The 20150-nt window shown below is 42.8% G+C and overlaps 1 protein-coding gene across 3 annotated transcripts in view; it reads left to right on the top strand.

The window, feature by feature from the left end:
• LOC135980821 (heparan-sulfate 6-O-sulfotransferase 3-like) overlaps positions 1–12198 on the top strand; it is a 61300-nt gene extending 49102 nt beyond the window's left edge. For 2 of the 3 annotated variants that reach the window (XM_065581048.1, XM_065581049.1), the window contains exon 2: positions 4136–12198. In XM_065581048.1, coding sequence (XP_065437120.1) covers positions 4155–4829 — 675 coding nt within the window. In that variant the 5' untranslated portion in view covers positions 4136–4154 and the 3' untranslated portion in view covers positions 4830–12198. The remainder of the gene's footprint in view (positions 1–4135) is intronic. The other variant, XR_010597721.1, reaches the window with a different exon arrangement.
• Positions 12199–20150: the final 7952 nt, after the last annotated feature.

Raw genomic sequence — 20150 nt, 5'->3', positions numbered from 1 at the left:
TTAAAGATCTAGTGCCTACCAGACCAAATACCCATTATGTCTTGCGTTCTCCCACTCATAAACTGCATTAGGGTAACATTATGTGTCATTGCAATAATAGAACACTCTAAAAACACACACAAGCATCAGACCTGACTGTCAATGTAGCAAAAATGCATACAAACTCCAGTGATGGAAGATAAAGGTTCAGAGTTCAAATAAGCACCCTAAAACATGGGTGCTTAACTTACGCCATGTCTAGATTAGCATTTATGTTGGCTACTTACATTGCTCAGGGGTGTGTTTTTTTCCACACCCTTGTGTGACAAAAGTTTTGCCAACATAAATGCATGGTAAGTAGATCTAAGCTACGTCTATTTGAGTTACGCTATTCACATAACTCAAATTGCGTAGCTTAGATCGAATTTCCCCTGTGGTGTAGACAAGGCCTTGGTTTTGACAGACCACTGAAAAGCTCAATAATCATACAGTAAATATAGTAAAGGAAGAAAGTTTCTTGGCTAGTCATAAGGAAATTTGTGTAAATCATACAAAGGCATTTCCTCATTCATTTCACTGTATTTGTTTCAGATTCTGCTTTTTAGCTCATATTCCATTAGAGAACAGCAAATACATCTGCACAGCCAGTAATGAGATGGAAATGATTTATGCCCTGAAAGGTTTACTTTCACTAGGTGTCATTGCCCTGAGGCACACCAGAATGAAAATGCCATAGGTTGGTGAGGAAAGGCTGAAACATTATTAAAGGCATAAATAACCATCAATAGCAATATTTTAACATATACATTAACATCCAATACTATCCCAGAGAGAGAGGGCAACAATATGAGGAAGAAGCCTTGTATAAGCCCCTGTGAGGTGATCCAAATGTTAGCCAGACATTCCAGCTGCCTTTGAGTGTTCTCAGCATTGTGTGTTTCAGCCACTTTGAGCACAGCTGTTTTCTTTAGTGTTGCAGCCAGTATGTTTGCTTAGTGATGCTGGTAGCAGTTGCAAAAATGTTGATCCCAGGCCGAGAAGCTGAAATACAATTTTTTTATGCTCAGAGCTGTTGAGTGGCAGAGAAGGATATGCAATAGTTTGGCTGTTTTTCCAGGTCTCACTTGTAACATATGCAAAACTCCGTCTGCTTGCCTGAAAGCATGTCTTAATCTGTTCTCATAAACACAAAGCAGAATGATGGTGAAGAAGAACATTTTTCTTGAGAAGGAAAAGCATTGCTCAATATTTTCTAACAGCCCTTGGAAGCCAAAGCCCTCTACAGCCAAGTATAACTGCAGCTCAAGGGAAATAATTTCTACTACTTTGTAGTTTATAGGTACTGTAGTCAAAGTGGATGTTTCTGGGAATATCCATTCATGAATGGTCATGGGATGCTCAGGAACTATGATGACAGGATCTGTATAAGTACCCCAACAGAGCGTGATGAAACTGCTGTTAGATAGTATGGAACTGGGTACCAGCACAAAGAACAAATTATTTATGCCATACAGTCCCTCCTCAGCTTTGCCAAACATTACGGCAATCATACAATTCCTAATCCAAATTGTAATAGCAATACACACAAGGACACTCCCCGCTACATGCCCCTTCTTGCTCATTCAAAAAATGTATATCCCTTCTGCTGTGAAATCATTTCCGGAGCAGCTGCTTCCAGAAGATAGTAGTCCAGGAAGAGATACTGTAGCAATGCACAATCAACACTTCTGACACTGTAACATCATTGTGGAAAATACAGTATAGTTCTTGTGCAGGAAGGTCATTGATTGAGTGAATAAGACAGAAAAAAAAATTTTTTGATCCCTCCCGCTTTCTAGTTGCTCTGAACTGGTGGAGATACCTGCATATTTTAGCAAGTATTTGCCGTGTGCAGGGGCGGCTCTATGTATTTTGCCGCCCCAAGCACGGCAGTCAGGCAGCTTTCGGAAGTCCGCTGGTAACGCGGATTCAGCGTACCCGCCGCCGAAGCCGCGGGACCGGTGGACCTCCCGCAGGCATGCCGCCGAAGGCAGCTTGACTGCCACCCTCACGGCAACCGGCAGGCCGCCCCCTGCGGCTTGCCACCCCAGGCACACGCTTGGTGCGCTGGTGCCTGGTGCCGCCCGTGGGCGTATGTCTCAATTTTATTTGCCAAGCTTTAGGGCGTTTGGAGAAGCAGTGGAAGTCATTCAGCATTTAGAAAAGGGTGATATGCTGTGATGATCTGGATAGGAAGGACATTACACCCAGCAATTCTGAATAGTTTCTGGATTTTTCATTCAACTAAAGTGAGATCTTCTGAAAGATGAACTCTCAAAGTATTCATTGTTTCAGCAGTGTGTGTCTCCCACACCACTTGTTTTTGAGTGTTGGGTAGGTTCAATAAAAAGCCTCATGAGATCATGGTTGTCTGAAGAAATCTTAGGGTAATTTCAGTGTATCAGATGTTGGAGACTCATAATTTATTAATGTACTGTTCAGAGCCAGATGAGTCATGCAAACACCTATTTTTGTACCACACTAGCTGTGTTAATTTTACTCATGGACTTTTAGTTGCTATTCCAGCTGACAAAAGTTATAAAGTATTTTGGTTTTATCTTATTTTTATATCACCCTATAATTTAGGTTAAGTTGTTATTGAATAAAATCTTCAACAGTAAATGTGTTACATGAAAGATTGTTTAGGCATACTCAATTTCAGTCTTTTTCACATTGCCATAACTAGATGTAGAAACTCTCAATGCGGCAACTAAAAGATAAATTGACAAACTGAGGTTTGCAGTTTCTTGTTCTATTTGATGTCAGGTAGATTTTAGTATCTTTTTTGTATTCCTGACAGATAACAGCTGAACATGTTAACCTTTACACTCATCAACAGTGAGTGATTTTTTTTTAGTATCCATGATCATAACTAGTTTTAATCCATCTCTCAACTCAAATTAAGTCATGTACATGGATTTTAGTCCTGTCATTGGCCTCAATGTAACCCATTTAATGACCCATTTCCAAGTTGGCAGGTCATGCCAAAATCTTCCACATTGCATTATTTACGGCAGTTGCAGCATCCAGTTGGTATTGTCCAGGCTGCTCATATATTCTAACCATGTGCTGTAGAGAGTCCTATTGTCTCAGTCCAGAAGACAGGTGACAGGATTAATATTTTCTCATTATGTACAAGAGTAGTGAGAGAATTCACATCTTTGTGGTCTGTAATGCTCACCACAGTAAATCCTCAAAGGACACACCAACTGTTTCACTGTTTTATCTTTGAACCGTTATGAATATCTTCTCCCATTGATTCTGATATTGCTAAATACCAGCATATAAAAAAAAAGAGTGTATTGAGTACAATTGGATTTGTCATGGTCTCTGTAAATTGAGGAACACTGCACAATTAGTTGTGGTTAGACTCTCCTTTCCTCAAAATAAAAAAAAAATCCCTCTTCTGTTTGCAGCTTGTTTTCTAGAATATCACGAAAAACAAACTGCCTTCTAGTTTGTTCACAGTATTCACCATGCGTTAAGGTTTGCACTTTGTGCTACTGTGTTTGTCACTGGGAGGTAGTTAATGTTACTTATTTCTTCTTTCAGAACTAGTAAGTGCCTCAAAAACCACCGTGATGAAGAATGGATGGATAAATGGGTTAGGGCTAAAAATGTGTCCTCGGTCCACCTTCTTGAAAGTGACTATTTTATTATCCACATGTCATGGTTGCTAGGAATGTTCTATAGGCTTAAGTTTTACAAGTGCATTGGTCCATTTGAAAAAGTTAAGGCAAGGTCTACACTACAGATTTATAGGGGTATAACTATGTCGCTTAGGGGTGTAAAAAATCCACACCTCTGAGTGACACACTTATATTAATCTACCCCCGAGTGTAGACAGTGCTATGTCAGCGGGAGAACTTCTCTCATCAACAACTACTGCCTCGCGCCAGGTGGATTAACTATGCTGATGGGAAAAGCTCTCCTGCTGGCGTAGGAGCATTTTCACTTAAGTGGTGCAGCTGCACTGATCCAGTGTTTTAAGTGTAGACCTGCCCTAAGACAGAGTCATTGGTTAGTAAGCATTTCGTCAGAGAAAAATAAAAATTGCTGATTAATAAGAGTAAAAGCTGCTGAATCCTAAAACTGTGTTTTTAAAAATTTGTTACAGGAACTTCTATTACATCACAATGCTGAGGGATCCAGTGTCACGGTATTTGAGTGAATGGAAACATGTCCAGAGAGGTGCAACGTGGAAAACTTCCCTCCACATGTGTGATGGAAGAAGTCCAACACCAGATGAGCTGCCTACCTGTTACCTAGGGGATGATTGGTCTGGAGTCAGCTTGCAGGAGTTCATGGATTGTGGTTACAACCTGGCTAACAACCGCCAGGTTCGCATGCTGGCAGACCTGAGCCTGGTTGGATGTTACAACTTGACTTTTATGAATGAAAGTGAGAGAAATATGATCCTTCTCCAAAGCGCCAAGAACAACCTGAAAAACATGGCCTTTTTTGGACTCACAGAGTTTCAGAGGAAAACACAGTATCTCTTTGAGAGGACATTCAACCTTAAGTTCATTTCCCCATTCACCCAGTTCAATATTACCCGGGCCTCAAATGTGGATATTGATGAAGGGGCCCGGAAACGCATAGAGGTGTTGAACTTCCTGGACATGCAGCTTTATGAATATGCTAAAGACCTCTTTCTCCAACGTTTTCAGTACTCCAAGCAAGAGGAGCACCAGAAGAACCGGCAAAAACGGCGGGAGGAGCGGAGGCTACTCCGGGAGCAAAGAGTGCACCAGTGGCAGAAGGAAGAAGCTGTTACTGAAGATTATAACAGTCAGGTGGAGCGATGGTGACACTTTTCATTCTTAGACAAATAAAAGAAAAGAGAATTGAAAACCCTGATAACTTCTTGAACTTGGTTACTCAGAGATTACACAAGGAATGAGTGTTGCCTTGGTAAATGAGACTGAGTCTCACAGCTGCCCTTCTTTGTCTTAGTTTCTATCAGCTAGGAGAAGATATATATATTTTTGTGTTTCTCGATACATCTTATATGTGTTATTAACTGGCAGTGGAATAGATTCTTATCCAATACTAACTTCTTTCAAAGGCCTAAGCAATGAGAGTGGCTGGAAAAGAGAGCTTTTTTTTTTTCCCCATTAACAGATGTGTTATAGAATCTCGGAATTGGAAGGGACCTCAGGAGGTCATCTAGTCCAACCCCCTGCTCAAAGCAGGATTAATCCCCAGGCAGATTTTTGCCCCAAATGGCCCCCTCAAGGATTGAGCTCACAACCTTGGGTTTAGCAAGCCAATGCTCAAACCACTGAGCTATCCCTCCTCCAGTACAGATTGAGCAGCTGAAATTTGTGATGACATGAATAAAAAAAATCAGAGAATCACTGAGCTGCCGACGCTGGTGTATTTCAGACTGTCCTGTGTAGCTGTGTTCTGTATTGAATGCAACAGAGAAAACCATGTTGCCCTTCAGATGTTTACACGCAGTGTTTTAAGTAAGAAAAAGAAAATACTAAATGTGATTAAATTACATTTAGGACTTGGTGACACATGGGGCTGAAACTATTTTTTTCCTTTCTGAAAGCCTGCAGTCGTGGGTGGTTTATAAGTGAAATGAGTTATATGGTCTTAACCTAATCCCTCGCAGATTTGGCTGTGCATCGCCAAAACCTGCTAGTAAGCAAGCTCCATTCTGAGAGAGCCTGGCAAATGAAAGGCATAAGTACTAGTGCTGAGAAGTGAGATCCATTCTGTAGAACTTCCCATTCTGGGGAAGCTCACAGAGGCCTGTTCACCCTATCTGGGTGGAGGTAACAATATCAGCTTTGACTTTTGTGAAAGGTGAAATCCACAAAGGGCGTGGAATTAAGAAAGGCAAGAAAAAGAGTGGAAAAAGTTTAAGTATTAGTCTGACACTTTCCAAATCTGTTATAAGGGCTCTGTTCATAAAAGTACATTTAAATTCTGAGAACAGAACTAACATGGTTTTATTATCCAACACGATAGTGACCGTGATCCATAGAATTGTGCACTTAAAGCAGTGGTCCCCAACTTTTGAGGGTCACCCCCCCCCATCCCTGTCTGCGCCGCCACCCCAGAGCCGGGGCTGCAGCTGGGAGGGGAGGAGGTTGCGGACAGAGGTAAGGGGGTTGAGGCTGGGGTTGCAGCTTGGGGTGGGTCTGGGGCCAGGAGCAGTGCTGGGGATAGAGCCACGGCGAGGGGCCAAGGCTGGGGACGGGGGCAGGAGCAGAGCTGCTGCGGTGGGGGCCAGCAGCTGGGCCCGCGGCCAGGTGCAGCTCCACCCCCACCCCCAACCTTGGCCCCATGCTGGGAACAGAGCCGCGGGCAGGGCGGGGCCAGGTGCTGGGCCAGAAAATGGGGACATGGCTGTGGGTAGGACTGGAGCAGAGCTAGGGGCAAAGAGTGGCTGGGTGGCACTCCCTCCCTGCCCCCTGTGGAGGATGGCCAGGGCCCCACCGGGCCCCCCTGATAATTCCTCCATGTTGCTCTAGGGGGGCATGCCCCACAGTTTGGGGACCTCTGACTTAAAGGATACACAATGGGTGTGTGGACAAACACTGAAATTTGTTACTAATATTAGTGTACTGATCTTCTGTGCATCATGTTGCAAATATAGTTATGCCAATGCTGAATGTGAAGATATTCGGCAACTCTGTCCACTCCAGACCAGGCAGCTCTTTATCTGTTCTTCTACTTTGACTAGAAACGGAGTCCTAATGATGGGCTCTTTCTCCATGCTTTAGGTTATTGTGATTAAACTGCATCCACTTCAGAGTTCTGTTTCTGATCTGTAAGAAGAGGTATTATACTTTTTATATCCCTATTATTAAAAATATTTTTTCCCCTTCCAGCATGAATCTAATTTATTAAATGCCACTTTTTTAAATTGGCCTCAACATGGCTGCTAAACCTATGTGCCCCAACATTTAGTTTACATGTATGAATGACTTTTGCCCGGGCAGATTCACTAATTAGATGTTAAATTGCCTGGTTTGGGTGCACAAATATTTGTGCTCGCAGATTTGAGTTTTGGGGCCAGCAAAGAAAAATTTACCCCAATATATGATACAGTCTGTTTTTGAAAATTATTCACTAAATTTCCTAATTTTCTCATATTTTTAAACCATGCTACTTTTTTGACAAACAGTGTTATTTGTAGTTATCATATACACCAGTGGTTCCCAAACTTGTTCCGCCGCTTGTGCAGGAAAAACCCCTGGTGGGCCGGGCCGGTTTGTTTACCTGCCACGTCTGCAGGTTCGTCCGATCGTGGCTCCCACTGGCTGCGGTTCACTGCGCCAAGCCAATGGGAGCTGCTGGAAGCGGCGCAGGCTGAGGGATGTGCTGGCTGCCCCTTCCTGCCGTCCCCATTGGCCTGGAGCAGCGAACCGCGGCCACTGGGAGTCGTGATAGGCCGAACCTGCAGGTAAACAAACCGGCCTGGCCCTCCAGGGGCTTTCTCTGCACAAGCGGCGGAACAAGTTTGGGAACCTCTGATGTACATGATAGGAAAAGAGCAAATCTCATGGCATCTTTGGTTGTTCAGGGAGTACAAGAATGTATTAAATATAAAATATCCTACAGAGAGAGTGGCATTAATATTAAGAGAAGAGAAAAGGCTACACTATAGAGTAAGATTTTGTTGGATGAACAACATTTTTAGCCCATGTTATTTGTTCCAATGGTGGGTAAGGGATTACACATATATTACACACATTCCTTACATTTTCACATGTAGTGCTTAGAATGCACCTGTACACGGGGTAGCTGGTCGTTCAGCGCTGAGCCCCACCAATACCATCATAACTGTGTGGTGTGGCTGAGATATAGCAGGGAGAAATCCCACCTGCTGCCAATGGGAGCTCCTGGCAGGGCTGGAACTGCACTGTCAGGGATGTGGCTGCTTCTGGCCTTGCAGCACAAAAGGCATAGCTGCACTGCAAACACAGATGTGTCCTTAACCTGGGTTAGCTAACCCGCATTCCCTAACTCAAGGGACAACAGCAGTGAAGACATGGCAACTTGGCTTTTTACTCAAATTCACAGCTTGACTTTGCAGCTCGAGTCCAAGCCTATAGGGCAGCCTGTGGTTTAACTTGAGCTGCTAACCCAAGTTAAAAGTTGAGTCGCTGTGTCTTCACTGCTATTTTAACCTGAGTTAGCTAACATGGGGTAATTGGCCCAAGCTACGAACACACCTTTTCTGGCAGCGTGGACAAACCCATAGACTGCAGCATCAGAGGGAGAGGGCACAGAGAGAATACAAGCATCTGTAGGGCTATTTCACATCCCATACATAGGCTCTTTGATGTGTCTGTTCTTGCTTTTCCATACCAAGCAACAAATAAATTAGGGCCAAGGAAGGGTGGGTCCATCTGAGACAGGTGGTGAAAGATGTTCAGTAGAAGGGGGAATAATTCTGAGCTTAACAATGGGTTCTCCGAATCTTGAGAGGTGTATGTGTTTGTTCTGTGCATTGGTGGGAAGAGAGTTCTGAGCTGAATGGGGTGGGTCCATGCTGTACTGAGTTTAGGCAAGAAGAAGGGGTTCTTAGCTTGGAGGGACCAGTAGTGATAGGGGGCAGGGAGGATGTTGTTGTGCAGATGGGGTTGGGAATGATGGAGGCAAGGGAGCCTGCAGAGATTCTGAGCTGGGAGGGGCATGGGTTGGTGTGTGAAGTGACACGCCCTCACTCTCTTATGAAGGAGGCTAACAAGCTCCTCTGGGCTTGTTCCAGGCTAATGAGACAACCTACAAGATTTGCTCAGCCTGGAGGGGGGGGGAGCTTAAAAGGGGGGAATTTACCACAGAATGAGGTGGTGAACAGGAAGAAAGTTGCTTGCCCAGTGACTGATGGTAAGAGAGTCCAGCCAAGGAGGAGACAGCTGTGAGACACTGCTCCTGGAGCTGCCCTGACTGAAGGTAAAGCAACACGCCCCAGGAAGAGGGGTAGAAGGTAAACCCTGTGAAGGGGCAATAGACTCTGAGAGACTGAGTCCTTACAGCTGAGTCTCTAGGGGCTGCCTGAGAGGCTGGTCTTTGTTCCAGCCAGGCCTTCCCCTCTTGGGAAGGGAAGGGAAGGGAAGAACAGGAGCCAGACACCAGTATGTGGGATGTACCCTGCAGAGAAATTCCCCAAGGCTGCCAACTGGGGGAGAAGAGAGGGTAAATGATGCCCAGTGGCTCCTGGATGGGTCCAGGGAGCCCATCCCCCCCACAGTTGGTTTGGCCCAGTTGAATGCAGGGTGGAATTATATCAATTGGTGGATGTGGGTGCTGGTGAATTGGTGGCAAGAGGGGTGACTGTAGTGTGGAAGGGAGGGTAGAAGTAGCTTCGAGAAGCAGAGGTTGGTACTACAAGAGATCAGTACGGGGGTCACAGAGAGATAATCACAGTTGTCTCCCAATTTGCCCTTTACTGTAAAGCATACTTCATTTTTCATTCTGAAAATGGGAGGGTCCCCTCTTTCTTCTCACTTCCCTGCTGTCCTCCCTTAACACACAACAAAACTCTTCCCTGCATGCTCCTGTCCCTCAGAGCCACAGTGGCTTGACTTTTTATTTTTGAAAATATTATCTTTGTATGGAATGGGGGAGAGAAGCTGGGAGATTGGTGAGGCTGCAGGTAGCAGTCACTTTGGGTGGCAGCTGCTACTGCCTGGGTACAGCAGCAGCCCACAAAACAACTTCTAATGGAGAAAATGAAAACAAAGTAGTTGGATGGGGGGAGTTAAAATTTAACAGTTTGGTAACACATTAATACTATGCCTAACCCTGTAGTCAGTGATCTCCCAGAGGGGAAGTCAGGCCTCTGAAGAGCTGCTCATGTGCTATGGCATTTATGTTAATGGAATTTCTGACATCTTGAAGGTGTATATTTGAGGTTGAGTTAAAGTTCATTTTTGACCATGAGCCTACTTCACACATGCTGGCATTTGCAGAGCAGCAAGTGGGCCTATTGGGCAGAGGGCTGACAGCTTCCAGTCTCTAAAGCTCATAGAGGGCAAGGAGCACAGCCAAAGCCTTCAGAGTTACACTAGTGGTTTTAGCAAAACCCAAAGTCACTTCAGGTAGTGTTTTTAGCAGAAGTTCCTGGCATATTAAAATAAACCAGAAAGGGCTTCTACAGTCTCTTACGATTTACTTCTTAGACAGAAGTTTGCTGATATTCGCTCTAAAGCGCTGTGCATAACGCTGTGTTTAAAATAACTGATGCCAATAATCAAAATAAAGGGCCAGGTTCATATCTCAGGTACTCCAAATTTATATTGTTGTAACTCCACTGACTTAACTGTAGATACACTAGACTAGTTTAAATGAGATCAGAATTTAGCCACTCTGTCCATTTCCAAAACTTTGTAAGCATTAGATTTTTAAAAACAGACATGGACTCACTGTCTTCCTGGCAAATTATGATGTTACTGAAATGAGGCATTTGTGTTTCTGCTACTGAGGTGGTGCAAAGAAACATCACTCTGAGGTGGTGCGTAAAGATATTCATCTTTCACCTGATGTGTTCAACACTGGCTGCTTATTTCCAGTTCTAATTGGCTGTAGGTTCACACTAGGCAAAAAGTTCACCAAACTGTTGAGATTTAAGGTTCTAATTCCTGATAATTTATGTTTGGCCACAGAATTAAATGTATTACCTCTGAGCTGTTTTATTGACAAATGCAGATGTGACCTAGCCTGCCCTCACACAAACGCACACAATGCCTTTGCAGCAACAGTAGATCAGCTTCTCTGCGCCGGTGTTCCTCACAGCAGTAGTGATGAGAATTTAATAAGGCTTCAAGAAGTTCTATTGAACAACACACGTTACTTGTTAGAGATGGAGCCCAAACCAAAAATCTAGATCCAAACTCCTCTGACCTTTGTCGAAGTTCGGGTCCAGAGCCAGACTTCACGGCTACCATGTAACGGTAAAGACCCGAACCAGAATGCCAGGTCCCATCCTCTTTGAACTTTGGGAAGGCTTAGGCTTGGTTCCAGTCTAACTAGCTTGGGCCCATCTCTAGTTTTCAACTCCCATCTTCAAGTAATTTAGCCAAATCCAGTGACATAAGGGGTATAAAGTTACACATTGAATGTAGCATAGTCCAATGAAAGGTGATGGGAGTGACATCCACTATACACCAGAAATGGATTTGTCTGAGGAGGAGGAGAGAGCGTGTGTGGCAGACCTCTCTGTTAGTTGATTTTCTTGCTACACACACTACTTCCACTCCATTTGTGACTCATTTTGCATGCCCAGTGCCTGATTCTGATTAATGTCTGTACTGAAGTTTGAACACAAAGTACTATATCGATAAGTAATGTTGCTGTGTGTAATTCATTAGCTCACTTACATTGTTTTTTCCCCCACCACCGTTATGTGACTGACTTCCCTGGAGTTCTGATGTTCACCAGGGTGCGTTAGATCAGAATCAGATGCCACTGAACTACAAATTGGTGCAAGTTAGTGCACAAGGCCCTGTGCTGTTCATTTACAAAGTTTGGATTACTCTGATAGTGTTGAATGCTATAAACCTCTCTAGTAACAGCAACTACATACTCAGAAAAGATATCCAAGTTTGTACTGAAACACTTCTGATGGCTTGGTTCTTGTGAGATAGTCTTTATGGAGGAAACTGATTGCAGCATCCTCCATTTTCTTCTTGGTCATATCAGTATTTTTATGATTCAAGTGTCCCTTTTCATGATTTTAACTTGTCATTCTCTAATGTATATTTCAAATAAATGTTGGAAGGAAAATCAGAACTTTCCACCAGTTGCAATGTTTAAGGTGAAAGGGTAGTTAATAGATTGTAAATTTCTTTTCCTTACGGATTCTTCCTTTTATTTATGTGCAATAATGTGTATGAACTCTGCTAATAGGAGATTGTATTGTGAGTATCCATATCTACTTTTATGGCTATTTAAAAGATGGTTTGTAGAACTGAGGATTTTCATTGATGTAAAGCACAACTTAATGAATTATTTAATGTTAAATCATTTGTGATGTCTAACAATTGTTTTCCCATATTTAATTCAGTGATTTTTTTTTTCTGTAAAATGAGACAATGTTTACTAAATATTTAAGGAACCTGTAAAAAAAAAACTATGGAGAAGTTTTGTTGAATTTTGTTCCATGCATTAGTTATGAACAACAAATAAACATGATTCCATTTTTAAAACTGTAAAGAATAATCCTGTGTAAGTAACTAAAGGGGAATAGCTGGTGGCTACTCTTAACTCAGTTGTTCTGAGCGTTATTAAAGATCCATCATGTCCACAAGCTCAGTTCAACAACAAAACATGCATGGCAAAAAACATATTTTAAAAAACATTTCATTCGGTCATGACCTGCTCAAAATCCCAGAGAAGTCTGTGAAATGACTCACTGACTTCAGTGGAATTTGGATCAGGGCCTTAATACTGTTTAAGTGGGTTAGAAATACAATGGGCCACATTCTGGTCTCAGTTACACAAGTGTGAATTTGGAGTAACTCCATGGAAGTCAAAGGAATTGACTCCAGATTTACACCAGACTAAAGGAGAGCAGAATTTCTTGATGTCCAGCAGTAATACTCTAGTAATAACAGAGGTATTGGAGCATAAGCTTTCATGGGGTGAATACCCACTTCATCAAACGCATGTACGTGCGTCTGACAAAGTGGGTATTCACCCAGTATATCTGTTAGTCTATAAGGTGCCACAGGACTCTTTGTTGCTTTTTACAGATCCAGACTAACACGGCTACCCCTCTGATACTTGACTCTAGTAATACTTCAGAATTCCAGCTCAGTGCCTTGCCTCTAACCTGGCTTGGTAAGACTGATGCAGCAGACTCTGGAGCAGGGAGGGGTTCTCTTTGTTCTCTAGCAACATCCACTAGTGGATGTATGGAGTGTTAGTGGGATCTGGAGGGATCTAATTCCAGCCTTCCTCCATCACTGGGAGGCTTGCTGCAGGGTGCCAGGTCTTTGGAGCAATGACTGAAGAATGGAGGTAAGAGTCTGGGGGCTCCTCTGTGTTCTAAACAGAGGCTCACAGCCCTCTACTTATAGCTGACTGTTTAGTCCCTTGCTTCTATTCCAAAGTAACACTAAATTTCTATTTAGCTCAAATACAGTGGAGGGCACCATGCTTTTATTTCATAATTACTTTATCTTGATTTCTAGGTGCTATAATGTGAACAATTTTAACAGCGGGACTCGCATAGGTGCCACCATTACTTGAAGGGAGTCTAGTTAAACGCATAGGTCACATGGGCTCACTGACACAGTGGTTGGTTGGAGTGGTATGGAATGACCCTGATTCAGTCCATTTCTATTGAAAGCCAAGCAACCGGCTTGGAGAAATGCAGTAACTATAAAATACTGGAAATGAGAAATCGCCCCAAATATTTGAGTACAGGCCAAAAACCCTTAGAAACATCTTATTCTTCTAAATTGTGGGTGGGGAAGGGAGGTAATTGGAAACCTTTCAAAGATTCATGCTAGTTTTGTTTTCTAAATGGTGTTTCCCATAACCTTACCTGTGGACAGCTACTACTGACAAAGGTTCAATTTAGGTTTGTGCTGGTTGAGCCCAGTGGTGCTGGAAACTTTTCGATAGTGGGCGTGCTAAAGGTGGAAACCATGTACTTGGGTTGTTACTACTTCAAGCCAGGAGGATGCTGCAGCACCCCCAGCACCACTAGTTTGAACACCTATGCTTGAGTCAGTAGTAATTAGTACCACATGGGTTTTTCTCTGGTCTCATTTACACTGATTTTTACACCAGCATAACGCCATTAACTTCAATAACAACTTCATTGGGATTACTTCTGATTCTCATGGATATATGTGAGAAATATTGGGGTTTCAGTCTGTCTTCCACTGGGGTATACATTGATTTGCTCGAGCAGTGTTGCGTCCTCTGACCTGGCAAAGTCTCTATTAGACTTTCAGGTGGTACTTCATTTACTGATATCAGAATACAACAGTGCTGGGAACTGAAATGCTCAGGGGACTGGTAATATTGAATTCAGCTGTAGGTCACAGGTTCAAGTCCAGGTTGGTGATGACCAAGTGCTGTTACCATCTCATGGCTGTTTGGTTGCTGATGTTAAATGAGTCCTGTTCCTAGTGGGCTGGTGTCCACCTCACTGAAAGTACTGCCATATTGTACAGGTTCACATTGTTTTTAGTCTTAGCAGAGACGCTGATGCATGAATGGGCATGGAGAGAGGCCCTGCTGAGGTAGTACCTATGTGCAGGGATAAGGTACACAGAGGCAGGGCAACTTGGGGAGTTTAACACTGCTACAGCCCATTGTGTAGGTCTCAGTAGAGAGAGCTGACAGGGCTGTTTGTCACCTTTCATGAGCACTTAATTTATTAAAATTGGTGCTGTGTGACTAATCGAAATTATGTGTTGTCATATACGTCACTCAGTGGTGAAGTGGCTATGAAGCAGTGGCATAGAGATGGTTAAATAAACTGAGTGGCTGTGTGACTGATAAATATTACTACCTATCAAAAACAAACCTAAAGATTCTACCAAAAAATGGATATATTTCTACCACCTAACTGGATAAGTTTTGAAGGAAACAATAAAAATCTGGAGATGTCAAGACAACAGTACAGATTAAAGCAAAACTGAGATACTAAATCAGTAAACCACAACACTGAATTCTACTGCATTTTGCTGGAGAAAAGGACTTGACTGAGACAGCAGTCACATTTTAAAATGGGGGAAGTAGATGGTATTGAAGTTCTGATTAAAATCATAGAGTAGAAGGGGGACTATTCATGTTTTAATCCCATAGGTTACAAAAAGATAGGTGAGACCTTCAAGCAGTTGGTAGGAAATCTGAGTAATTTCCAAAAATTATGGGTGTAATTATTCACTTATAGGTAATTAAATGACTTATAAATATTATTGTTTAAAATAAGTGTAGAGTACTGTAAATTTATACAAGGCTTTGTAAAGACATACCTACCATACTCACATGAGCAGTCCTACTACAGCCCATGAATGACATGAGCAGGATTCTGTACACTAGGAACTCATGTTCCTATTCTGAACAGTTTACAGTGTCAGGAAAAAACAAATGTATGTTAGACGAAGTAGAGCTGTCACTAGTGATAGAGAAGGATCAGCAAGGAAGAAGTTTAGTTTGGAAATACTGAGTTGGAGGTGGCAGTGGCACATCCAAGAGGAAATGTCTGGAAACGTGATGACATAAGTGAGAATAGAGTGGGAGAAGTCAAGGATGGATAGAGCAGTTCTGAGAATCATCCACATAGGGATGATGACTGCAAACATTGGGGTGTATGAAGCTGCCAAGAAAGTGTAGAGAAGAGTGAGGGGAGGGGGGAAATAGGGACAGAACCCCAAGAGATATCAATAGCTGGAGGGAGGGAGGTGAGGCGCCACTGAAGGATACCCTGGCTGAAAGAGCAACCATCAGAATAGAGTAGGAAGTGAACCAGAAGTGCACAGACCAAAGGAAACCAAGATACAGTGTGAGAGGACTATAAAGAGAGGTGAGTGCTCATGTATATTAAATATCCAGAAAAATAAGAATTGAGCAGGAGCCTCCCAAGTTAACTAGCAAGATCAACAATTAATTGGGTCAGGACATTGTAGGACCCGCTTTACAAAAGTGTGAAAGAGCAAGTACCAGAGGCAGAAGCATTTAGTGGAGAATAAAAATCAGCATCTGTCTATTTGATCCATGATGCAGATGAATATTCCTAAATTCTGGCCTAGAATGTGAGTCTAAATACTTTTACATACTCCACTACATTCCAAATAGATGTAGTAACTTGGACAAATGGATGGATGAAATTCTATGACCTGTATTATGGAAGAGGTCAAATGAGATATAATCGTCCAATCAGGCCTTAGAATCTATTTCCTAGTGACAGGGAAGTGTGTATTACCAAGCACACACCCAGACAAACCAGTTGTGTGAGTTTTAGCAAGGAAAATTCAGGATTGCTCAAGAGACTAACTGGAACTGATGAAATTTATGATAACATTAATGAAGATGTCACAGCTACAGATGTTCAAATATATGATTAACCTGATGCAGGAATGTGCATATTAATTAACAATCTGCTATTAAGTGGGGAGGGGGGGAAATCCTAGCTTAAATCAATCAAACTGATCATAATAAAATACTATGGTCCTTATCATAAATACCACAAAATGATTGGCCTGCCAACAAGTGATACTCCAGTCAGCATAAACCCACAGCAATCATGTGAGTGACACTGAACGGCTGGTAAAAGAAGGTGAAGAATTGTAAAAAGTTTAGTACTTTGGAACCTCACTAATTTTTTCTGAGTGGGAGAGCCCTTGTGAATTACTGCATTTTGTACACATGCGCACACACAAAGGATAACATCTCTCAAACTGTATTTCCCTTTGTGTATTTGACAAAGGGGGTTTAATATGAAATCTTATAAAGAATTCACAAGGCTACAGGGGGTCCCCAGTATATGTCAGGTTTGCATTGTTGAAAAGGGCGATGGATACTTAAACGATGGATACCGGGGAATTTTCCCCCATAAGAAATAATGGCCCGGCCCCCCTCTTCCCACCCAGTTCTGCCTCCTCCTGCAAGCACGCCCTGTCCCCACTCCTCCCCTTCCCTCCCAGTACCTCCTGAATGCTAGAGTAAGCACCCAAAGAAAAGCCACGCAAAAGGTGAAGAGACAGATATGCGGATTGGGCCCGACATGAATTAGAACATGTTCCCCTATTGGTGAGCGACAGATATGCGAAACGAGGGATAACGGGGAGATGTATACTGGGGACCCCCTGTACTAGTAAATTCTCTATATCATATTGTGTAAAAGAAATGACATCTTACTAATGAGGGGACCTAACTACAGTTTCTGTTCTTATTGGAGAAAGAAGTGATGTGGGTTAGAACATAGCTTTAAAAAAAAAAAAAAAAAAAAAAAAAAAAAAAGCTTATAACTAGTGTGGGGGCAGGAGGGCAGTGGGTGAGAGTAATATTGTAAATACCTCAAATGGGATGTCATCTTTCTGAATTTCTGTGATGATTAAAAGCAAAAACTGCTTTTGAGTTTAACAACATTTCACACAAACACCAAAAGGAAAAAAACATACTTGGGTCTGATCTGGTACACCTGAGCCCATGCATCTTCTGCTTCTGTATTTCCATCCATTCTACCTCATTGTAGAGGAAGATGCTAGACCCTCCCTCCCCCCACCATCCCCAAATCACTCAGGCTGGTTATTTTCCAGGGTATAACTGCACTTTGTCTTTCCTGGCAGTGATTTTTAACCATGCAACCTAAATGTTTCACAGCAGCACTAATAGCTTAGTTTTATGTTAATGAATCATTGTGGTATATTCCAGCTCAGGTTAAAGATAAACATAGTTTTCAGCTTGTTTCTTTGTTTGGATCAGCTGGGCTGTTAGCCCTGTAGGACATGGATTGAATTCAAACTGCTACTCCTGACAGCTAATCAACTCTTACTTTGCTAGATTTTGTTTTAAAGAAACATGTCTATTTATAGACTCGCAAAAGAGTTCAAGTCTGCCAACGCTGTTTACACCACATCCTGGAACTCTTCTATGAATAAATATCTTTTAAATTCAACTTTAACAGTGCTATCACAACATAGAGTCATAGAGTTTAAGGCCAGGGGGACCACCAGATCATCTGGTCTGGCCTCTTGAACATCACAGGCAACCAGCCCTCACACACTAAACTCAACAATCAAAATTAGAACAAAGTATTACAGCACACTGGAGACTAGACTGCTTTGTGCCCCAGGCAGAGAGGCCCCTGTTGTGGGAGGGTGTCAGGAATCAGGGTCTGCTGCACAGCTAGTCTCCAGACAGCCTTATCAGTACAACTGACCTGCAGCAGGCTGCCTGATTGGCCACACCACCTGACCAGCTGCAGAGGTCCGCAGGTCACCCTTAAACCAGCAGCAGCTCGCTGGCTTCTCAATGCTCATACCCACCACAGTGCCTGCTCCTGTGTTACCTTATTCTTGCTGCTCCTGCTTTCCCCCCCCCCCACCTTGCTGCTGCCCTCCCCTTGCCTTGAACCCCTCCTAGCCTGCTACCCTGCTTGACCCAGTTCCTCATCTCTGGTTTGACCCTGGGCTTTGGCTCCCGACTACTAATGATTGTCCTCATCCTGGTCAAGTGACTAGGGTGACCAGATGTCCCGATTTTATAGGGGCAGTCCCGATTTTTGGGTCTTTTTCTTATATAGGCTCCTATTACCCCCCACTCCCGTCCTGGTTTTTCACATTTGCTGTCTGGTCACCCTACAAGTGACACACGGAAATGATTCAGTGAGATATAGGCAGATAAGCCTAGCAAGTGACCCACACCCACATGCTGCAGTGGAGCCTGGAAACTCCCCTGAGGCCACAGCTAATCTGATCTGCGGAAAATTCCTTCCTGACCCCACATGATGATCTGTTACATCCTGAACATGTGAGCAAGAACCCACCAGCCAAGAACCTGAAAGAGAAAATGCTTGGTGCCATCTCAGAGCACTGGCCCACCTCATCTACCCTCCCCTCTCCAGCCATGGTAATTTCTGATGCTCTGGAGGAAGGATGTAAACAAACCCCAGAATACATTGGGGGGAAGGTGGAAGAGGTAATCCCTTCCTGACCACTGCAGGTAACTAGCTGAAATCCTGTAGCATGAGCTTTTGGGAACATAAGCTATAAACTGGAATTTAGCTGCAGGGCTGTTTAAACCTGCCTCCTACCATTACAAGAAACCCTGTCATACAATCACAGCTCTCTCTTAAATTTGTCCAGCTCTATCTTAAAAGTAATTAAGTTCTTTGCTCCCATAACTCCTATTGGGAGGCTGTTCCAGAACCTCAGCTCTTTGATTGTTAAACACTTTCTTCTAATTTTCAGCTTGAATTTGTTCATGGCCAATTTATACCCATTTGTTCTTGTGCCAGCATTGTCCTTTATCTTAAATAGCTCTTCACCCTCCCTGGTATTTATCCCTCTAACATTCTATATAGATAGATAGATATATAGAGAGAAATCATATCCCCTCTCAGCCTTTTTTGTTGTTGTTGTTGGATTAAACAAGCCAAGTTCTTCCAGCCTTCTCTCGTAAGATAGGCCTTGATCATCCTAGTAGCACTTCTCTGCACCTATTCCAGTTTAATATCACCATTATTGAACATGGGTGACCAGAATTGTACCCAGTGTTCCAAATGAGGTCCTACCAGTGCCTTGTACCATGGCATTCATACTTCACTCTCTCTACTGGTAGTGCCTTCCCTGATACATCCTAGGCTCACATTTGCCTTTTCTGCAGCTGCATCACATTGGTGGCTCATAGTAGTCTGTGATTGACTAACACACCCAGGTGTCTCTCCTCCTCTGTCACTTGCAACTGATATGCCCACAGATTCTAGAAGAAATTCTTATTATTAGACCCTAATTGCATGAGCTTGCACTTTCTACCATTGAATTTCATCCCATTTCTGTCACTCCAGTCTTCAAGGTCATCCAGATCTTCCTGTATAATATTCTAATCCTCCTCCGTATTGATCATGAATTCCAATTTTGCATCATCAGCAAATTTCGTTAGTACACTCATACTTTTTTGTGCCAATGTCATTAATAAAAATAGTGAATAAAATTGGTCCCAAGACCAATCTTTGAGGTACTTCACTAGTAACCTTCCTTCAGTCCCATAATTCACCTTTTTAGCAGAAGCCATTGCCTTTTCACCTTAACCAGTTCCTTATCCACCAATTTTTGTACTGATCCCTATCCTCCCTAATTTAACTAATGAGTTTCCATGTGGTTCTTTGTCAAATGTTTTACTGAAGTCCAAGTATATTAGAGCCACTAACATTACTTTAGCTAAAAAATAATCAGTTATTTTCTCAAAGATGCAAACCAGGTTAGTCTGGCATGATCATGATTGGTAAACCCATGTTGTGTTACATCCCCTTTACCACTTCCCTCCATGAATTTAATTATTCTTCCCTTCACAATTTGTTCTAAAGCCTTGCACACTACTGAGGTCAGACTGTAATTGCCCAGATCACTTCCCTCCCACCCCCCCTTCTTTTAAATACAGGTATATGGTACTACCCCTGAATAGATAGAAATATTACAAATCCT

Source organism: Chrysemys picta, chromosome 1 (genome assembly GCF_011386835.1).
Source record: "Chrysemys picta bellii isolate R12L10 chromosome 1, ASM1138683v2, whole genome shotgun sequence".
In the NCBI taxonomy this organism is placed as follows: Eukaryota; Metazoa; Chordata; order Testudines; family Emydidae; genus Chrysemys; species Chrysemys picta.
Note: the sequence above shows the minus strand (reverse complement) of the source record. Positions and strands in the feature narration are given on the sequence as shown.